This window comes from Drosophila subpulchrella, chromosome 3L (genome assembly GCF_014743375.2).
Source record: "Drosophila subpulchrella strain 33 F10 #4 breed RU33 chromosome 3L, RU_Dsub_v1.1 Primary Assembly, whole genome shotgun sequence".
NCBI classification, from domain to species: domain Eukaryota; kingdom Metazoa; phylum Arthropoda; class Insecta; order Diptera; family Drosophilidae; genus Drosophila; species Drosophila subpulchrella.
The window spans coordinates 7385351-7406584 of NC_050612.1; the positions used below are offsets into that span (position 1 = coordinate 7385351).

The 21234-nt window shown below is 38.7% G+C and overlaps 1 protein-coding gene across 3 annotated transcripts; it reads left to right on the top strand.

Annotated features, from left to right (window-relative positions):
* Nucleotides 1–462: 462 nt before the first annotated feature.
* Nucleotides 463–20642, top strand: LOC119554261 (cyclic AMP response element-binding protein A). 3 transcript variants are annotated; one of them, XM_037865103.1, is made up of 7 exons: nucleotides 463–1473; nucleotides 12950–13160; nucleotides 15311–15807; nucleotides 16378–16600; nucleotides 16676–16827; nucleotides 18425–18568; nucleotides 18667–20642. In XM_037865103.1, the coding sequence occupies exons 1-7, from the start codon at nucleotides 1420–1422 to the stop codon at nucleotides 18859–18861; spliced, it is 1476 nt and encodes a 491-aa protein (XP_037721031.1). In that variant the 5' UTR covers nucleotides 463–1419; the 3' UTR covers nucleotides 18862–20642. The 3 variants fall into 3 exon arrangements, with proteins under 3 accessions (XP_037721031.1, XP_037721030.1, XP_037721032.1); XM_037865102.1 differs by having other exon boundaries at nucleotides 16378–16827; XM_037865104.1 differs by lacking the exons at nucleotides 463–1473; nucleotides 12950–13160 and adding an exon at nucleotides 14448–14557 and having other exon boundaries at nucleotides 16378–16827; nucleotides 18667–18861.
* The last annotated feature ends 592 nt before the right edge of the window (nucleotides 20643–21234 follow it).

The window sequence follows — 21234 nt, forward strand, 5'->3', positions numbered from 1 at the left end:
ACTATACTAACTATACAACTAAAGCAAATATAGTAAAAATAGATGTTAAGTACAAGCAATATTGGCAGTTTCCACCTTTCCGCCAAAAACTAATTATTTTTATTGTTATATTAAGAAGAAAACTTTGGCCCACTAGAACATTCATCTAAAACAAACGAATATTTCATGGTTCTTCATTTTGCGTTCCTTTTCGAGAACGGAATCCGAAAGATATATTTAAAACCCAGAGGGAGTATCACCTGTTCGAGCTTTTCCATCTGGAATTCTGAGCGCAGTCGAGTTGCCGGCATTATAAACGCAGAGAGAGTAAAAGAGATAGACAGAAAGAGAGGGGTATATGTGAGCGAAAGAGATGGGGAGAAAGAGAGAAACGGCGAGCAGCGACGTCGGCAGAGGGTTGACGCTTCGATTCGTTCGTTCGCATTCACAAGAATTTCACCGACATTTAGTTTAGTACCGTTTTTGGCTGCAGTCGCACTACGGACAGTTTATTCTAATTGTGTGCTACCATCCCATATACATCCAAACCTACAAATATTATTGCTATAGTTAACGATATTAACTACACATATTAAATGCTATTATACACGGGCCGAGCAAAGCCATTTTAAAAGCGGTTTACTGCCCCATCCACACACAAAACACATGAAAAAATTAAATTAAATCAATTGAAATCGTAATCAAGTCCAAAATACACAGCGAAGAGAAAAATCAAATAAACTAAATTATATGGTTATCAACGTTGAAATCTAAATGTATAATAACTAACTATTTTCTATGAAAATCGAGTGTTTCGTTTCCGAATCGGGAAAAAGTTAAAGTTAATAATTCAATTAATGTTAACGCCAAATATAATCCGACGAGAAAAAGCGCATGCAACAAGTTAAATCCAGCCGACAGTTGTAAACCAAGTTAGATCCGTACACAGATACACCCCAAATACCACTACCAATACGAATGAATGCCCGGTATACACACACAAACGCAAAAATCACACACACACGCAGACTATAACAATGTCAAGTGAAAACATTCTCTGGAAGCAACAGGTTTCCCCCTAATAAGTGTTATAAAGAAGCAACCAACAGTCATCACCCAGAACTGTTCGTTTTGAAAAAAGTAAAGAAAAAGAGAAAGAGAGGTAGAAAGAGAGCACGAGGAATAAGAAGATAAAGTATATAGAAAGAGAAAGAGCGGAGAAAGAGCCACCTTTCAGTCAGTAAAATTGTATGAAAATAATAGAATAAACTAAAGAAGACAGTTTTTAAGTGGGTTGAAATAGAAAAAATCAAAAATTAGTGTGACTGCAACCAAGTGGAACCGAATCTAACCAAAACCAAAATCCTAGCCATCCCCGAACCGCAAGATCAACTAAAAGAGTTCTTAGAGCGCATCTGAAAGCGCCAACCTCAAAGAACCATGGAATTCTACGATGGCGACCTCAAAGATATATGGGACTCTGACTTAGATCCGGTAAGTGTTCAAATTACCGCTCCAAAGCAAACAGGCGAATAGCAACATGTACCTTATATCAGGCAGAACCATTGATACTTGAGTGCTTTTATTACAGCAGGTATGCTTGATACGGGCTATATGTGAAAGTTAAAGCCGACAACTTGAACGAAACGATAAGAAAATGTTCGAGATATAGGTAGCTCTTATAGTTTATAACACACTGAAATTAAATGTGGACATTTCTCAACAAAGGTTAGGCCATTCGACTAAACTTGACGAACTCCGGTCTTTGACCAGAGACATCTTGAACATACGATTATTAAGTCATTTCGGTATACATTTTAAACACGCAAGAGTCGTGCTTCCACGAAACGAAATTGCATTTAAAAATCCAAAGAAAAACATTTTAATGACCCACATTAAGCTTATCAGCTGGGTAGGAAAACGTGAACATATTCATGAGCTGAATTCTAAGTATGATGATCGATTTGGAAAGGAAAGAAGAAACAAATTAAGGGTAAAGGGTCCCACGGAACTTAGCTAGTTTTCTTTTCTCTCTCTGCATATTAAGTAGTTCGCATTTATATGTATGCGATCACCCGAGAGAACGCCGATCACCACTGAAACTGGCCTACGATCAAACCTGTCCCAAGCAACCTCATAAAACTGTCCGCTCGCCGAATCACCAAAACCCAAAATGGAAACAAATAACCGTATAGTGTAAAAGAAACCAAAATCTAATCGAATTGCCCGGCTACCAGACATATCTGACACCCGTAATATACAACACACCTAGAATCACAGTTTTGATTTCATGTTTGTGGAGGACGTTCTTGGAGTGCCGAGCCCATTGGCATTACCCAACCAAAAAAAACGTTGCCAAAATGATATGATATGGCTGAATCGAACAAACCCCATCCCAGGGTGCCGAAAAGGAAAGGCGGTTCTCAAGGCTTTTATCTTGGCAGCTACGTGCCCGTTTTGAGAGAAAAGACAATTTTTAGTGACTTTTTGTGTTCGAATATATCAATTTACATGGTTTTTGATAAGAGACAGCGACTATATCATGCAGCCAGGAAACATTTCTGTTCATAACTTAGAAGTTTCGCTGTCCTACAAAGTTATTTTGTGTTTAGCGATAATGATAATTGGAGTTTTCCAAGAAATTAAAAGAAATTTATCATTAGCGAACGATTTCTGTTTTGGTTGTTTTGTACTCGAAGTTCTTTCTCTATCACCCCCGCAACTCCTGCTGCTCATACGGCAATCGTGAAATGTTTCAATATAATGAAATGAGTGTGTGCTGGGGGCTGAGCTTCATTTGCGGAGTACTCATAGATGTAGATGCCGTCGTCTAGTGCTTATCGCTGCGGAAACAGTAATGAATACATGTCGTCCGCCCGTCCATCCAGCTCCAGTCCGTTCGTTTCACTTGTTCTTGCTTTTGTACAGAGAGAAAAGTAGATCTATAAAAAATTTTTTGACGATTATTCAGAATTGGCAGAGAGGTCCGGGTTCAAGTCCCACTCTACCTCTACCTCAAGAAATCTTTATAGATTTTTATATATTTGAATTACGTTAAATTAAGATGGATTCTAAATTTGATAACCAGCATAAGTATAAAAAGAGGTCCGGGTTCAAGTCCCACCTCCGTCCCAAAATGACTTAATAGATTTTTATAGATATGTGAATAATGTTAAATACAGGTGCATTCTAAGTTTTAAAACGAAAGTTATTCTGATAGCCTTGATCGTAAACTCAAAGGTCCGAGTTCAAATCCCACAGCTGCCCTTTGATTTTTGTATGTTTTTTCTTTCCGTGTAGAGGAAGCTCTGCTGGCCGAGCACAAAAGAAAAGAATCTATTACGGCATGGGAGGAGGACACATGTGGAGTTGATAAGGGGTCGCTATCAGCTGGTCTAAATGCAAAGTAATGACTTTTTTCGCCTGCCGCTGCTGCTGCTGCACTTTGCAGCTAGTCAAATAGAGTATGGCTCGTCAGTGTCATTACTATTAGGAGATAATAATGCGCGCCGGCGACTACTCGACTTGTAGACAATGTAGACGGAGGGACAGAAATAGGCCCAATGCCCGGGAAAATGCGCGTGCAGTTTTTATAGGTTTTGTTGTATTGCGTTTTTTCCCGCCCCGTAAGCGGTACAGTGTACCCGTACCCGGGGCGTGCGCTCAATTACCTCATAAGTATCTCAAATGCCCATGTGTGCCCATAACAAGAAATTATCGGTTTCTGCGGCAAGTCGCTGTGCTTATACCCTCCAACGCCTGGTGGGAAGTAAGATCAAGATCAGGTCAAGATATCATCCAGGGCCAGATAACGAAATTCCCTTGAAAGATCTCTACCTTTTGTTTTGCTAGCTCAAGCCTATCAGTTTCCTATTTTGGCATTATTTTAATAATATAAACTATCATTCTGAAGTCTCTTCAGGCATATCAACAATCTTATCTCAAAGTATTTTGTAACCAAAAAATAAAGCAAAAAAACTGGCTCACAGATAAGGCCTGAAATGCCCAATTTTGATTAGCTTAGCGGACCGTTTTCCACATAAATGGGTGACAAAAATAAAAAATAAATAATAATTATAATGCCATGGTTTTTTTTCTGAATCAAAACAAAAAACTAAAAATAATGACTTGGCATACCGTGCCGATAATCAGTTTTATTAAACTGGCAAGTCGCTCTATTAAGGGTATGAAGTTGGAAAGTCCCCATAGGGGTTAGCAGGTCTTCAGAGAGCTGCGATAATGTCACGTGCTCCGCATTGCCGAGATTCCGATCATCGCTATCAAGAAATCCCCTACCTTTTCATTCAGAGATCTTGGAGTGGTTCCCCTCTCTATCAGTTCAGAGCGACGAAGAGTTGACACAGCGAAATCTCTAAAGCTCTTTACAAATACAAATGTACGTGTACAACCGGGGGAATTCTGTGAAAATCGATGGGCGGGAAAACCCAATAACAATACTGATCGGTAATCATCCGGTAATAAATTTTTCCCAGAATACATTTTATGAAGAAAACAATTTCCAGTGCAAATCGAAATATCAAAGTTTCAACTTAGCGACTTTCGATTCTGGTCCAGCCTTGATAAGAAAATACATAATAAATTTATTTCTGTTGAGTGCTGAAATTTTCATATTTCGTTGATAAGAAGCACATGGAAACAGAATGCCTAATTCAGCAGATTTAAAACTGAGCTTATCTTCTGAATAGCTAAGTAGATGTAGAATACTTATATAGTACAATATATACGAAAGGGTTGGGGGTGGAAAGAAAGCGAAATCTGGGGGTCCGAAGACTGGGCTTTGAACTGAAAGTCATCAAGATCGTCGCCGATCTGACCTCGAAGAAGAAACTCTTGAGTCGAACTCTACTGGTAACAGTAAACTGCCGGAAAAGATTACCTTGGGCAAAATCGAAAAAAAATAAACTGCATTTGCCTTCACAAAAGAATGCTGACCAAAGTCAAAACCTGTTGACTTTCCTAAATACTTTTATTGGACAAAACGTAGAGAGAGGTTGAGAGCTAAAGACCAAAGAAAGGGGAAAACTGCAGCATTAACAAGAAGTCAAGAAGTCAGCAACTTTTCCGCGCTTCCATTGAGATAGAAGCGAATAAAAAAAATTTGTATATTTTTGACATTTATGGAGCTGTTCTTTTGTGGGTTAACTTTCGCTTGTATAAGCAGAATATGGACAGGCCAAAGAGGGCGTGCATAATGGTATTAGCAATTTCTTTTCGGCCAATTCGATACCCTCTATGGTCCATGCAGCCCTGCTGCCTCGATGAATGCAAATGTGCATTTCGTTGAGGTTGGGCCGAGATTTTCTAACGGCCGAATGCAAGGCCCGCTATTTAAAATGCACACGAGAATACTACTTACTATCCAACAAGAAACGGAAAACAGAAAAACGTGCTTGGCAACAGACTGCGACAGCGACTTCGACTTCGGGAGCTAAAAGTCTCGACAATCGACTCTCGAGAGCATATTTGAATAACTAGTTCGAGCTGTGCACGATACTTTCAATATGGTCTATCAACGTCTCTATATCTATATCTATGCGATACGATATACGATTTTTGGTGTATTGGTGTGTTGTATTGCTTAACTTTGACATTTCCAATGAGCCAAGCGTTGCAATCTGCAAAACAGGTTAAAGCACAAAGCGAATGCAAAGAAACCCAGCGACTATTGCAAATTTAGCCCGCTCCAGCGACACAATTTCTATGCCAAAAGTCCAAACATATGGCAAGGCAGCAGAAAAGCAAAAAGGCAGGGGAAAAAGCGCGCATAATTAAATTTGTGCCCCCACATAGTATTGGTTTACATGTGCGCCAGTCTCGCTGGCTCCTCTCGCTCTCTAGATACAGATATAGATATATATACACATATATTTTCCCATTCATGTCGGCCATTCATGCGGATTTACACGCGCTGCGCGTTGCAGGATGCGCAGATATACGTAGTGTCCACGCGGAAAACCCTCTCTTAGCTTACTCTTTTTGGCCAGATATCGAGCAGCTCTCTTAGCCAAAAGAGTGGGCGGCCATTTGGCCAGCTGTTCGCGTTTTGTTTTTGACGTCAATGTCAGGACGTCGGAGGAGTTGTTGTGGCCAGGGCCCGAAGAGTGTGAATTATTCATGGAACCGCTCTGAGTTTACAATATGTTACAGCTTCCTTCTTATCGAGGAACGGGGTCTTTGTGGTAGTGGGCGTGGGCGTAGCGACATATTGCCAGTGCTAATGAAGTGTTATACGATAAGTGTAACAGCAGGCAACAGGCAACTGGGAAGCAACAGTTGGAGGCCTTTTGGAGGCGGAGAAACAATGGGAAAGGAAGTTGCCTAAGGGATGGGGTTTCGAATCGACCACCCACTGCTGTCACACGTTATTGGAGTTGATACCCCTTTAATCGCTACAGACCTTAAGGTTCACGGGATGTGGGAAAATAAATAATAACTCCCTTCTAAAAGATTTATTTGGAAAAACTCAAAAGATGATATAGGATTAGGATATTAAAAGAAATATATATTTCGCTTAAGACTTTAATAGATTTACTCGACCTTTAATATTCTTTAATGTGGTCCCAAAAACTTTTAATATTCTTTAATGTGGTCCCAAAAACATTTGAAAGAAGATACTGTACTATTATACATTATAATGACCTTAAACCTTGTACGATATTGGTAACCCATCTTGGAATCTATGAACTTTTTAAGCTTTAACGACTTTTTAAAGATGTAGGGGGTGGTCCCGTACATTGAGAAATCGTAACTCTAAGCACCATATGGACCTTCAGGACTCTTTTTAAAAGTTATGGGAGAGTGTTTGAACCTTAAGATCTGTTTGCAGTTCATGTGACAGGTGATATATTATAAGTAAACGGCCTTCGTACTTACTTTCGGTTGTAAATTTAAATAACGGCAATGCGTTTTTCAAAATTGTGCATTTCGTAACCCCAAAACGTCCTCTAATCAGATTCCAAATCTTCGCTAAAAACATCAAAATCCATTAGAGAGTCATAAGTTAAAGCCTAGAATTCCGTAATTACCCGCTGACAGCAAATTTTTCAAGCATTATCTTTCCGAGAAACCTTGAAAGTGAATTCATTATGGGTTTTCCAATAAGGTCGACCAGCTCTGACTCATCGGCGCATTGCCAAATTGGTTATGTCTGTTTTGCATATATGCAGATGTACGCTTTTGGCTTTTGGCCGCTCTTCGAAGATTTTGTGAAAGGCATTAGACGGTCTCAAAAGCTGAAACATTGTGGATCTCTGTTGAGCACCCACTATGACTATCTCAACACCGAAACCGCAAAAAAGATACGATCTCTGGGGATTAGGATAACGAAGACTTAAGATTGTGGGGGCTTTAATCGGGGGTGTCTTGAACCTCCCTGGGCACCATCTCTTCGCATTATTCCCCGCTTATATTCATTTTTATTTTTATTTTTCGGTTACTTTCACAATGATTTCCGTTTGGCGAATCGTTGGTGTGTGTACGTCAGACGTGCTGCTTACGTACTTTCCTCGCGCAAAAAGGCGCACAAACATATGTTGGCGATAAGCTGAACCCGCATCGGACCTTCCGCCCACCCGTTTTCGCTTTTTTCCATCTATTTATACACATATTAGGTTATATTTATACCGAACGCAGGGCCAGTACGTCATGGAATTCTCAGAGGATTTGCATTTGCGACTGCAACATGTCGCATACGTAATATTCCAGTTAATTTCACGTTCTGATTAAGCCATTTGTAGTGCATTCTGGCGGGGGATTTCTGGTTAATTCGCACTTTCTTTTCAAGGCAAAGGCATTTGACGATGGCCATTTACATCGTAGCCCCATTACCATTTACCACGCTCACGAAAAACGAAACCGTAGCAATTTTTCAAGTTAAAAGGCAGTTCAGTTTCTGTGTTTTTGTGTTTTTTTGGTTTCTGCTCTTTTTGAATTGTGGGAGCACCTTTCACTTTACCAACACACCAGTGGCGAATGATGCAGCCTGGGCATAAAAATTGGAAAGAAATAAAGACTCGGCTGAAAAATGCTGTGCACAACACAAAGAAAACGATACATACATAATGATCCGCACGCACACGGCTGCAGTTTTATAAATGTGAAAGGTTTTCGCTTGCTGCAACATTATTTAATCAATCCAAATTGTGGAGCAAGCGAAAAAAAAGCAAAATCGAAAAAATGTATAGACAAAACAGTCAAAAAGGAAAAAAAAACAAAAAACCCCAAAGGAGATACAGAGGTTTAAAAGAAAGAAGAAAGAAGAGAAACCAAACCGAACGAAAAAAACTATAACCAGTTTAATTATTTTTATGAAATTGTATGTTTGTGGCTCTTTTTCACCCTTTCTTGTTTCGATTTTTTGTATTTTTCGGGAAGAGAGACCTGAAGACTGGAAATTTGAATAAAATTGTATAATGGGCAGACCGGGGGACCCGGCAACACCAACACCCATATGTGTATGTTAATTTCATGCCGTAAGATAAAGAAAACCCCTCCGGCGGCTATTTTGATTTTTGCCTTTTTGTTTTATTCCACCTTTATCGGTTGCAAAGTAGCTGGTTGATTGGGTTCCCAAGTGACGTACCGAGTGCGGGGCATCTGGAAGAAAAGGCAGAACAATTCTCTGCACGTGACATTCGAACGGGGCAACAGGTTTCTGTGAATCGCCAACGAAATGGGGTCAAACGATTGCATTTCACAGGCTCCGATGGTTAGGCAATCGATCGCCGAGCCAAGTCAAGTCGGGCTTAGCCGCGTTCAAGCGGTTTTTGTGGCCCAAGAGGCACTCCAGCTCCATCTCCATCTCCATCTCCAGTTCCAATCCCAACTTCAACTCCAAGTCGAGCATCGCACCACACCACACCGCACCGCTTTCCACTTGAGAAGGCGCCCTTAGCCATTTCACCGGTGCCGCGCTTTCATTGGAACACACAAATCGGAGAGGTGGCAGGGAGAGAGGCGAAACCCACCTGAAACGTGCAACAAGCGGTGCTACAGGTGCACCCGGAAAAATATTCACCACAAATGGTCATCTATTCGGTGTGATTGCATAACCATAACTCGTAATATCACGTAAAGAAGGAAAGTTATTAACGTTAGATCAAACCGGAATTTAGTTAGTACGTTCGAAATTCCATAGAGTGTTAATCTCTATAAGCCATTAGTTTTAGATTACTTATTGCCTTCTTTTTAAAAGAATTCCATCCTAAACATTTTTGATTTATCAATGCGTATACATAAGTATTCCAAATCTATAAAATGGTATAATATTCCTACAGTTAAAAGTTAAAAAAAAAAGTTAAAAAGCTAGTCTTTTGACTTTAGGAATTATAAGTGTATTGATTTTTGCTTACAATATAATACTATTAAAATACTTTTAATCCGAACCTCAAAGTATAAATAATAATATAAAATAACTTGCTTTCAACAGGATGTTGGAACTATAAAAATCTATTTCAGCATTCTCAAAAAACCCAAACCTTAGGAAATGGCACACTGCACACATTATTGGAGCTAAGAAACTAATAGGCGTAATGTCCATATTTATCTTGTAGTTTACACAATTTTCTGACAAGGTCGTTTTGGCATTTATTATTTTCCAGTATGTTCAAGTCCCTGGGTTAAACTTCAGTTTAAAATTGATAAGATTTGCGACCCGATTGATGTATAAATAGAATTTAAAATAAGTTATAGTTATCTTAGCTCTGTGATATGGACGTTGGTTTGTTATTATAAGATATGATTCGGGTTTAAATGGGTACAGTGAGGCCTGAGATAAGATACTAAGATGAGGATAGGGAATTGCAACATGGAACTGCTGAGCGGATTTTCCCTCTGTGTAGTGCCCCACCTCCCGAACACGATGCCCCCACCTGATCCGCAGCAGCTAACAAAAGAGGTAGCAAATGCCTGCGAGCATTTTTGCTGTCTTTTTCATTTTTTTCTCCTGGCTTTCTTCTTTCTTTCATCATCGGCAGGCAGCATACATATTTGTATACAGACCGATGGGTATATGTTTGTACGACTGCCTGTATCTGTGTTCCGTATCCCCGAGTGTGTGTGCCTGTATCTGTGTTGCCCGTTTTGGTAGCATTTTTCAAGAATTGCTAATTCTCAACAATTCCCGAGGTTCGTTGAACTCATCATAAACACACACCACACACTGGGCACGCACACTCTCATTTTATTTACGCTTCTCGGTGGTTATAAGTAGTATACTGTATACTATATACCATACTGCTTGCTGATTCTTGGCCCGATGTATGGCGACGGCTAAAATGCGGAGAAAGCACTTGTGTATTTGTGTTTTAATGCACTGTCCATCGAAACGAAAAAATGCGAGGGCCGGCCCACGAGTATTAGCATAGTGGGCGGATCATTAATTCTCGGCTATTCAATACTTTCGTTGGCTTTCAGAATTTATGAATTACAGTAAACATCGAATGACAGTAGTCGCTTTGGTCGAGAGAAACTGCTGCCTAATTTCGCACTTTCTTTGGCCATTTGCCATTTTTTTAATTACTGCACTAACACAAAACCATTCATTTTTGAAGAAACTCTATTCAAAGTTGGGAAATTTATATGTCATATGGAAATACAACGTACAACTAAATATAAATATACGAATGGCCTAATAGATACTTAAAACTATTTAAGTTGAGGTGTTTATACAAAGCAGTAATTATCGATTTTAATACTACTAACTCAATTTTTATCATGATCTAACTTAGAAATTTCAAAATCATCCAAAATAATACTAGATGAGTAAGAAAGGCATGCAAATGAAAAATTAATTTTATTGCTTCTAGGAAATCTAAAATTCTTAGTCAAAGCAAAAAACACCGTTCTCAGCTTGGAATTAAGGCGAATTTATAGCTCATTTTATGTAATGCGTTGACGTATTGAAATGGAAACTTTGAAAAGTAAAAACTCGTTTTAGTCTTAAAAGTAAAGCCTTAGAGATCATTTTTGGTTACGTCTTTGTTTACCATTTTTAATCTTTTTCTTTTATTTCTACGATTTTATATGGCAAGTCAACATAATAAGATTAGAGAGTTTATGATTTATGAAAATCAATCAATTTAAAAAGTAGGCCGACTATAGAGAAAATACATTTTGAATTTGTGATAAACATATTAGAAACCGAAATATTTTCACAACGAATATCATCAAGAAGATCTAGTATTTCTGAGAGTGGATAAAAGTGATCTTTACTATTCTTCAATGAATAAACCCATTAAACTTACCTCGTTTGTGATTGCGAGTACCGCATTAAGAGTTTATAAATGCTCGGGTGCAAACGGTAATCAATGTTTAGGCTCACGGGTATGGTGTGTACCTTGTACGGCGGATTGCGTGGAAGAACCCGAAGAATCCGAAGAACCAAAGACCCACAAAGAATCGGGAAGAATCGTACCTGTTTACATATCTACATACCGCCATCGACGTTCCCTTTTTTTTATGGCCAAAACTGGATTCCACTTGGTTTGGCTTAGAATGTGAACTTTGGAGAGGTGGGGCCCGGCTGGCTTTTTACATACAAATGTGTTTTTAAAGCGTAATTACATGCACTTCTTTATCGCAGACAGACAGACAGACAGTCACTCACTCGAATATATAGTTATATCCATGTGCATATTTGCCACAGAAAGCCGCCTTTAAATGGGTCAGCAATTTATTGCCGTAGATTGCCAGGGGACAATTAAGCGAATCCAGTCCAAAAATCTGGCACATTCGGGATTACATCATCGGGGCGGGCTTAGCGTTCAAATTAAATATATTCTGGAGCTGTTTGTTTTCACCATTCCATTCGGCTCTTCGCTTTTTGGCGGCAAATAACACTCGTGGAATAGAACTCGTTTGAGTTATTTGTGCTGCACTTTGATTGTGATTGTGAGTGATTTCCAAGGTTGGTCTTAGCGCTCATCTCAGCATCGAAACACTTAAGACTGGGCCTGTTCATTATAATTAATTACAATCTTGCCCACTCCACTCTCCATGGGACTTTTAATATAAATTTGTGCCAACCATTTGCCAACAACTTTCGTTAAAACTCGATTGACAACTTTAATGAAAACAGGGGCAATGACCATTAAATGATTTTAATAGGTCCTTCAGGACATATCCCATTGGGTGACCTTTATAAATAAACCCTAGTAAATTAAAGTTCAACCATAGTATACCAGTTTAATTATTTAATTTCTGTCCAAACCTCAATACTCTGAGGAACCTATATAAATGGAACCTTAACTTTAGTGATAATAGCACCTTTCGGCCTCTGAGAAAATGAAGCACCCACTAAATTACCATTATGATACCCTTAATAATCGAAAAATACCTTTACCCCAACCAAAAATAATTCAAGTACCAATTACCCAACCTAGAAGCGTTTCTTAGCCCCTACCCTGTACCCCACCTAGGTGAGAAATATTCCCACCACTGATTTGCAGGCCCCAAAAATTAATGACTATACGAAATATTGATAGCTCTAAAATGGCTCTCTCTGCTGATTGCCCAGCCCAACAACAATTATTTCAAGGGTACGTCCGAAACGCCGAGCGTTGGCGATGGTAAAATGTCTTCTGATAAGATTGACAACAGAAATATATTGCATAGCCACCGTATGCATGGGGCAGTTGGGATCTGCTCTATGTGCTTCTAAAATCAAATCAAATCAGTTTTCTATATATACCCATATATATATAGTTTTTTTGCTTTTTGAGCTATCTGCATGGCCCGTGTTGCGTTTTGGGTGTGCGATTCTCGTGTGATTTCGCCATAGGTCGTATATATGTAGGTATGGCAATTGTACTTTTGTTTTTCGCATTCAGTTTTTGTGTTTAATTATATAACCGTGCTATCGCTGTGCAACACGACTATGACTATGAATGACTTTTGTACATTTACTAATTGCGAACCATTTGTCTGTTTCCATTTCGGTGCCCTGTTACAGGAATCCTTGAAAATCAGCCCCGATCACGATATGGACGACTGGCTGTTCGATCGCGACGTCAAAGATCCCACCGTCATACTCAACGACAAGCTCATCTCGGATGCCCTGCTCAATGGCACACAGCCGATCAAGACGGAGCACTCCTACAGCCTCAGCAGCGACGTTGACTCCCTGCCCGATTCACCAAAAAGCCTGCAGGCCAAGATCGAGGGTAAGTCACTCGGGGGATGGTATTGGATCCCTTATCTAGGTGTACTTCAAATCAGTGAAAGTTGCGTAATGCCATCCAAGTTCGTATAAAAAAGCTCAAGAAATATTATAGATAATGAGGAGCTTCTTTCCCTTAGACAGATCATTTAAACTCCTTAAAGTGTAGGTACCACTATATAGTTATGGTATTATATGGTAGACCATTTTGATCAAATACTATCATAGATTATAAAAAATGTATTGTTTTAATATCTTTTCATATGGGTCTTTATAATTATTATTGTAATAGAATTGTAACATAAATAATGAGCTATAAAATATACTAGCAGGGTGAGCATTAGCAATCAAACGATTTCTGAGTAAAACCAAGCTACTAACGATAACTTGTCCTTGTAATATACAATGTAAATGAAAGTTACGTAATGCCATCCAAGCTCGTATAAAAAAGATCAAGAAATATTATAGATAATGAGGAGCTTCTTTCCCTTAGATAGATCATTTAAACTCTTAAAGTGGAGGTACCACTCATGTTGATATGTATGCGATGATACTATATAGGTATGGTGAAAGACCATTGTGATCAAATACTATCATAGATTATACAAAATGTTTCGTTTTAATATCTTTTCATATGGGTCTTTATAGTTATTATTGTAATAGAATTGTAACATAAATAAATGAAATATAAAATATACTAGCAGGGTGAACATTAGCAATCAAACAATTTCTGAGCTACTAACGATAACTTGTCCTTGTAATATACAATGTAAATGAAATATAATCTGTTAAAATATTTACTATACCAAGAGGTAAACCTAGACAAGTCAAGGAATTCTGAGTTAAACAGAGCTATTACAGATAACTCGGGCCATTGCATCCAGACGTATGTAGACCCAGTTTTTTTGGGGCTGTCTGTAAACCCAAATGGCAATCCAAACACAGTTGGCAGTTGGTTAATTTAGGCCAGGTACATAGTGAAAACAACGCTGGCAAGAATAACAGTTGAAAAACAGTTTCAGATCCGCTCTGTTCTTTTTCTAGTGTCGCGGTAGCATTTAGCAATTTAACGCAGTACTCGTGCATGAAGTTTTGTACTTTGACGCGATATCAGTTGTTCGTATGTACGGCAGCAAACTGTGTATAATTACCCTGCCCGAGTTCTGGGCTTCTCTTTTTTCCATTTTTCGAGCTGTTATTATTTGTAATTTTATGGAAACTGTACGACAACTGTGTAAATAAAATTAAAACGAAATTTTTCGTAGTTGTGGGGGCCGGAGTGCTGGTGGTGGTGCAGGGACGGCACAAAGTTTTGCCAGAAAAATATAAAAAACTGAAACAACAGAATATCAAATGCAAACACAAGTGCAACTCGGGGAATTGACGCGTGCTCTGGCAAAGGAAAGTGATCCGTTGTTTGCTTACTTACAGACTAGAACTCCAATTCTTTCATAACAAATGTGGGTTAGACGCGAAAATATTTGGCCAGCATATTTGCGCACATATTGCTCTATTTGATTCCGGTAGTTGTCTACCAAAAAAATAGAGTCGAGAACAAATACGGCTGTGAGCTAATTATTTTAGTCAAAAAATAACAATTAAATAAGACCAACTGGAACCGATTTTAGCTGACGTAAAGCAAATCTAAGTAATTAAACCAAATGATAGATAAAGTGATCCGATTAAATAGTTTTTAAGGCTCTTGTTGTTGGCTTCGAACTTAATGATCAGAAGTAATTAAAAAAAGAGTGATCTAATTAAATCGAATGGCCCTCGTGTAATCTTTAAATGAAATACATACATTTAAGAAGTTCGATCTAGGCACTTAAAAACGTGGGCCCTAAACTAAGAGTGAAATGAGTTTAGTGATAAAAATTTAAACTAGTTCTCTTAAAAATACAATCACTCATACGTAGTGCTGCCGCTGAACAAATATGTATTTTTTAACAAGATGTTGGTAGTTTTTTGGATGACGTGTCGATTAGCATTTGTATAAGACTAAAAAGAAACTGTTTTTATAACCCTCAAAGAAATTAAAGTTTACTTTTTGGAAATAGAACAGTTCTTTAAAAATTAATAGATGTATTAATAATATTGTGTGTAAATAAGTAATTGAAAAATTGGATCTAACCTCTATCTCACTTTCTCCTCCAGACATGGACGACGAGTGCTTTCCCGCCATTTCACCGAAGACGGCGACCAGCGGGCGCGTGACCATCGACCCCAAGTGCCTGACCTTCCACGCCCCGCCCACGCATGCCACGCCCACCAGCCGGCTGAGCAGCAATCCCGCCCTAAACACCTCCGTCGCAGATCTGACACGATCCTCCGGCCTGCAGGGTCTGCAGGCGCACCAGCCACACCACGGATCCGGGTCCAACCACGTGGTGGTGGCCAGCCTGGAGCACTTTCAACTACCTCAGCACCTGTACGACAACGACTGCAGCTCCTCGGTGTCGTCGTTGCGGGATGGCAGCATGTCGCCGGACATCTGCTCCGACATCGAGATCGACGAGTCGGCCATCAAGGATGAGCCCATGTCGCCGGACTCCAGCTGCCCCGCCAGTCCCACTTCGCAAGCGAGCAGCTCGCAGCGCCAGCTCAGCCTTAGTCTGGCCCACCTGCAGTCGGAGTTGCTATTCGAGCCGAAGGTAAGGCCACTAAGTTGAATTTAAACCAGCTCCTCAAGAATTCGCTAATATACCAAGATCACTAAAAATACCAAAAATACTAAAAGGATGTGCAAAGTATGTACATTCCACTAAGCTGAATTCCAAGAAGCTCCTAAAAAGTTTGCTAAATATACCAAAAGCAGTACAAATATCTAAAATACACCAGTTATGTACAATCGCTAAGCCGAATTTCAATTAGCTCCTAAAGAATTTGCAAAATATACCAAAAGCAGTAAAAATACCCAAAATACTTAAGTATGTATAGTGTATGTTAAGTATGTAACATTACTCATCTGTAAGAAAATTAGGGTTGATTCATTGAATTTCTTCAAAACAGTTTGGAATGCCCATGAAAAATATTTGAAATATCCTAATATATTGTTTTTAAAACTTAACCAACTTAATTTAGTTTGAGTTGAGCAATTTCTTTAGTGAATCGATTTGTATAAAACAAAAATCTATTGGTTTCCGGACTATAGTTTAGGCATTAACAAGTAAAACCCAATTTTCTTGACTTTACTTTACTGACCGCCTTGATTTCTTTTCCAGCACGGTGGCCTCCTGCTGGCCACCAGCATCAACAGCAACAACAGCCTCATCAAGTCCCAGCAGCGCCAGCAGCAAAACCTCGTCCAGGACAATCTGCTGATGGCCAAAATGGCGATCAAGAGCGAGAAACAGAACGCCAGCAGTGGCTCCGGCAAAACCCATGCCCATGGCTATGGAATCCCGCTAACGCCGCCATCCTCCCTGCCCAGCGACGATTCCGAAGGTAACTTAACACCGGAACACTTGTTTTCGCCCCTGTCGCCCAACGCTTCCGTTTCTATCTCCGTGGCCAATCCAGCCGGCGGAGAGTCAACCGTACGGGTCAGCCGCACCGCTGCCGGGATCACGCGATCGTCCTCCGGATCCACATCCGGATCCGGCTCCAGTTCCAGCACAACGGCCACCTCGACAAGGCAGCCGATCCACACGCCGCTGATTAGCTCGCAGCCGGTAAGTTAAAAATACTAGGTACACGTCGGACATGTCAATCTATTTAATTCTGTACCACCTAATTCTTTAAAAAATAAAGGGTATTACAAATTTAGCGTCTTAAAGCCCTCCTTAAAATACGTTTTTGAATTTTAATGCACAGTTCTTAAAAAGATTAATCACCATTATTAAAATAAAATATAACAAGAAAGGAAGTTAGCTTCGGCAAGCCGAAGCTTATATACCCTTGCAGCTATAATTATTAAATTTAAAAACACAAAAAATGATATTCCCAATAGTATAAGATAATATGTCAAAAAACACCGAAGCTATAATTTGTTTCATATTATTTTCCTACCAATTTTCCGATCGTTCCTATGGCAGCTATATGATATAGTCGTCCGATTTTGATAAAATTAAATTCGAAACTCAGAACTAATTAAAAAATGTTATTTCCAAGCGTAGGAGGTTATATGTTAAAAAACACCGAAGCTATAATTTGTTTCATATTATTTTCCTACCAATCTTGCGATCGTTCCTATGGCAGCTATATGACATAGTCGTCCGATTTTGATAAAATTTAATTCGAAATTCAGAACTAATTAAAAAATGTTATTTCCAAGCGTTGGAGGTTATATGTTGAAAAACACCGAAGCTAAAATTTTTTTCATATTATTTTTCCACAAATTTTCCGATCGTTCCTATGGCAGCTATATGATATAGTCGTCCGATTTCGATAAAATTTAATTCAAAACTCAAAATTATTTAAAAATTGTTATTTCCAAGCTTAGGAGTTTATATGCTAAAAAAACACCAAAGATATAATTTTTTTTCATTTTTTTGTCCGATTATTCCTATGGGAGCTATAAGATATAGTTGTCCGATCCGGCTGGTTCCGACTTATATACTACCTGCAAAAGATATAAGACTTTTGGGAAAGTTTCAGCCCGATAGCTTTAAAACTGAGAGACTAGTTTGCGTAGAAACGGACGGACAGACGGACAGACGGACAGACGGACAGACGGACAGACGGACAGACGGACAGACGGACAGACGGACATGGCTAGATCGACTCGTCTAGTCATGCTGATCAAGAATATATATACTTTATGGGGTCGGAAACGTCTCCTTCACTGCGTTGCAAACTTCTGACTGAAATCAATATACCCTCTGCAAGGGTATAAAAATAAACTTTTATTTTATAAAATAGTTTTGTACTTATATTAAAAAAATAAAAGCAGAAATTTTATAAAAGCCACAGATTGCTCACACCATCCAATTCTTTAAAAAAATATTTAAAAACAAAAAGAGAAATAAGCGACCAATTGCTTTTCTTAGAAAATTGTTTTTAAATTTAAGAGCATACTTCTTAAGAAGAGTAATCAACCGAAATATGAATATAAACTTGTATTTAATGGTTTTGTTTTGCACTTATGTATATTTGAGAGATTATCACATCGAATTTATTCTAAATGCGTGATAAACGTCCGATTACTCATAGGATGTGGAGTACATTTTGGGAATTATTACTAAGTCATTTGGGCGATTTCGCAGGGCGATTTCATCACTCACTTAATCAAGACTCTTGCCTCATTAGACTTTCACTGGTATTTTGCAGAAGGGCTCCACTGGGACGCTGCTGCTGACGGAGGAGGAGAAACGCACTTTGGTGGCCGAAGGCTATCCGATACCGCAGAAGCTTCCCCTAACCAAAGCCGAGGAGAAATCGCTCAAGAAGATTCGACGCAAGATCAAGAATAAAGTAGGTTGAACATTATTTCGTAAACGGTGCAGCATCAGCGGCTTCATCGTTTACAACCGGCTTAAGGAAAAAATCTAACCTATTTGATTTATTTTCAGATCTCTGCTCAGGAAAGCCGCCGGAAGAAGAAGGAGTACATGGACCAGCTGGAGAGGCGCGTCGAGATCCTGGTCACCGAGAACCACGACTACAAGAAGCGCCTCGAGGGGCTGGAGGAGACCAATGCCAATCTACTTAGTCAGCTGCACAAACTGCAGGCCCTAGTTAGCAAGCACAATGTGAAAAAGTCCTAAGGCCCCGGTTTGAGAGCCCCTGAAGTCCCAGGGGTTTCTGGAACCGGAACCGTTTCTTGTTTGCCCGCCCTCCCGAGTTATATTGTAGATCTATATGTGTACGTCTTCAGTTTTTTGTTTCGATTTAATCAGTAATCAGTCTGGGAGTTTTTCAAGAATTTATGTGACGATGAAATTTTAATGAATTTTCTGTTCGGCTTTTGGTTAGCACAAAGCGGTAAACATTCCCCTCCCTCCTGCTCCACCGCACCCCCAATATACTATATATTCCGCAAGGCCCTGACGCCTAGATGCCCATAACTAATACCGTATAATTAATGTGTATGTAATCCTAGCTACTTGTAGGACCTATATTATATAGCTATGTATATTAGTCATGCATTCCTGTTATATAAACTTGATCTAGAGCTTAGGCAAACGACCAGCTGCTACAATAACCACAATTACAATTACAATTACGATCGAGAAGCTCAAAAGCAGAAGCCAATCCAGAAAGCGTCTAAAGAGAAGCTAAATAATAATATTGTAATTAAACGAAATCAACAGACCAAAAACAAAAACATAAAAAAACAGCAAAGTAACGAAAAGATTTAAAAAAAGAAAAGAATATAGCTGATCGCAAAACGGGCTCTAGTTAAACTTCAAATCCAGATTGGAGGCGATCTAAGAGCAGCGACATGTACATTATGTTTTAATAATGATTGAATGAATGAACGAAAGACTCCCGGAGCCCAATCTCTGTGCTGTCTTTGGCATGACTCTTGTTCCTTTAAACGATATTTCTCAAAACAAAAACGAAAGCTGAGACGATATAAAATACCTAAACAATTCCATAATGTAGCTACTTAGAAGGATTATATAACGAACTATGTCTATATGCAGCATTTAAGTTTCTCTTCACCATCTGTTTGCCAGCAGCCGTCAAGTTGGAGTTACAATAGATGGAAATCATACGAATTTATTTCGGGTATTCGCATCCGTATCCCCAATTCGGTTCCGTTCTCCACCTGCCGCGTTGCCTGGGCGATTTAAACAATTTCCGAGCCAATTTTGAAAATGAATTATTGTTTGTTAAGTTTTATATTATAAGACGGCGGCTGCCCCGACCGAAGGAGCAAAACCCAATTCAATCAAAATTCGCAGCAATTATTTTGTTTTTTATGTTTACCATTTGAGTTTTACGTGTTAGTGCAATTTTTTGGCATAAATATTTATACCGATATCTTTGTATTCTTTCCGCGGCGATCTGAATGAGTCATTCTAGTTTAAATTAGTTGAATTTATATAAACAAAATTACTTAACGAAAATTGTAAGCGTAACACGATGATTTCTTATCAAATCAATAATAACTATACAAAATAATTTAGCTATTTTTATGTATGTCTGTGCATGTGTGTATAAATCAAGCGGACGAAGTTGTGCAATTGTTAGTAAAATTTTACATGAAGGATATTTAGTAAAAATACGAAAATTAAAAATCAAAGTTGAAAACGAAACGCTCGTGCAATGACAAAACCTTTTATTAAAACGCGTTAAACAAGCTAATTGAAAACATGAAAAATACATTATATTTATATATGCTAGTATGAATAATGTACGACTATATACTATTTTTTGGCTATAGCATTTTAAACGCATATATTGTATGTTTAACGTTGAAAGGAAAAAACAAAACAAGAAAATAAATCCAAAAAAATTGTAAAACTTTTATGATTGGTTGCTGTAATTTGGCAAAAGTAAAAGTGCAATTCCAAATAAAATTCATACAACCATAACAGCAGCACTGCGCAAGTTTTATTTTAGTTTTTAGAAAAACTCATTTATTGATTTTTTATGTTAAATTTCTTTTCAGGAACACTAAAATTAGTATTTTTATAACTCTATATTGGTAAATTATTAGTATGGTCCAAGTGTTAAGTGTAAATAACACGACTAGGGTATTTCCCAGTCTGTTGAGCTTCTGAATGGTTTAATTATAACCGTTACTCGTAGAGTAAAAGGGTATACTAGATTGGTCAGAAAGTATGTAACGGGTAGAAGGACGCGTTTCCGACCCTATAACGTATATATATTCTTCATCAGGATCACTAGCCGGGCCGATCTATCTACAAATGTCCGTATGTCCGTCCGTATGAACGCTGTGATCTCGGAAACTATAAAAGATAGAAATTTGAGACTCAGCGCAAGTTTGCTTCAGCAGGGGGCCTAGTCCAATCTAACGCCCACAAACGACTATAACACCGTTAATATTTTGTAAAAATGTAAACGAGAGTTTGTTTATACTATCAATACCTATCTACACGCCAAATATTATTGATGTCGGACCAGTCATTAAGAAGTTATAATGGAATAATAATCAACATTTTGCAATT

Bases quoted from the DNA above. Each gene is read 5' to 3' on its own strand.
- LOC119554261 (XM_037865102.1), top strand. From the start codon at position 1,420: ATGGAATTCTACGATGGCGACCTCAAAGATATATGGGACTCTGACTTA. The intron at 1,474-12,949 runs GTAAGTGTTCAA...GCCCTGTTACAG, and splicing joins GGGACTCTGACTTAGATCCG to GAATCCTTGAAAATCAGCCC. The intron at 18,569-18,666 runs GTAGGTTGAACA...ATTTATTTTCAG, and splicing joins GACGCAAGATCAAGAATAAA to ATCTCTGCTCAGGAAAGCCG.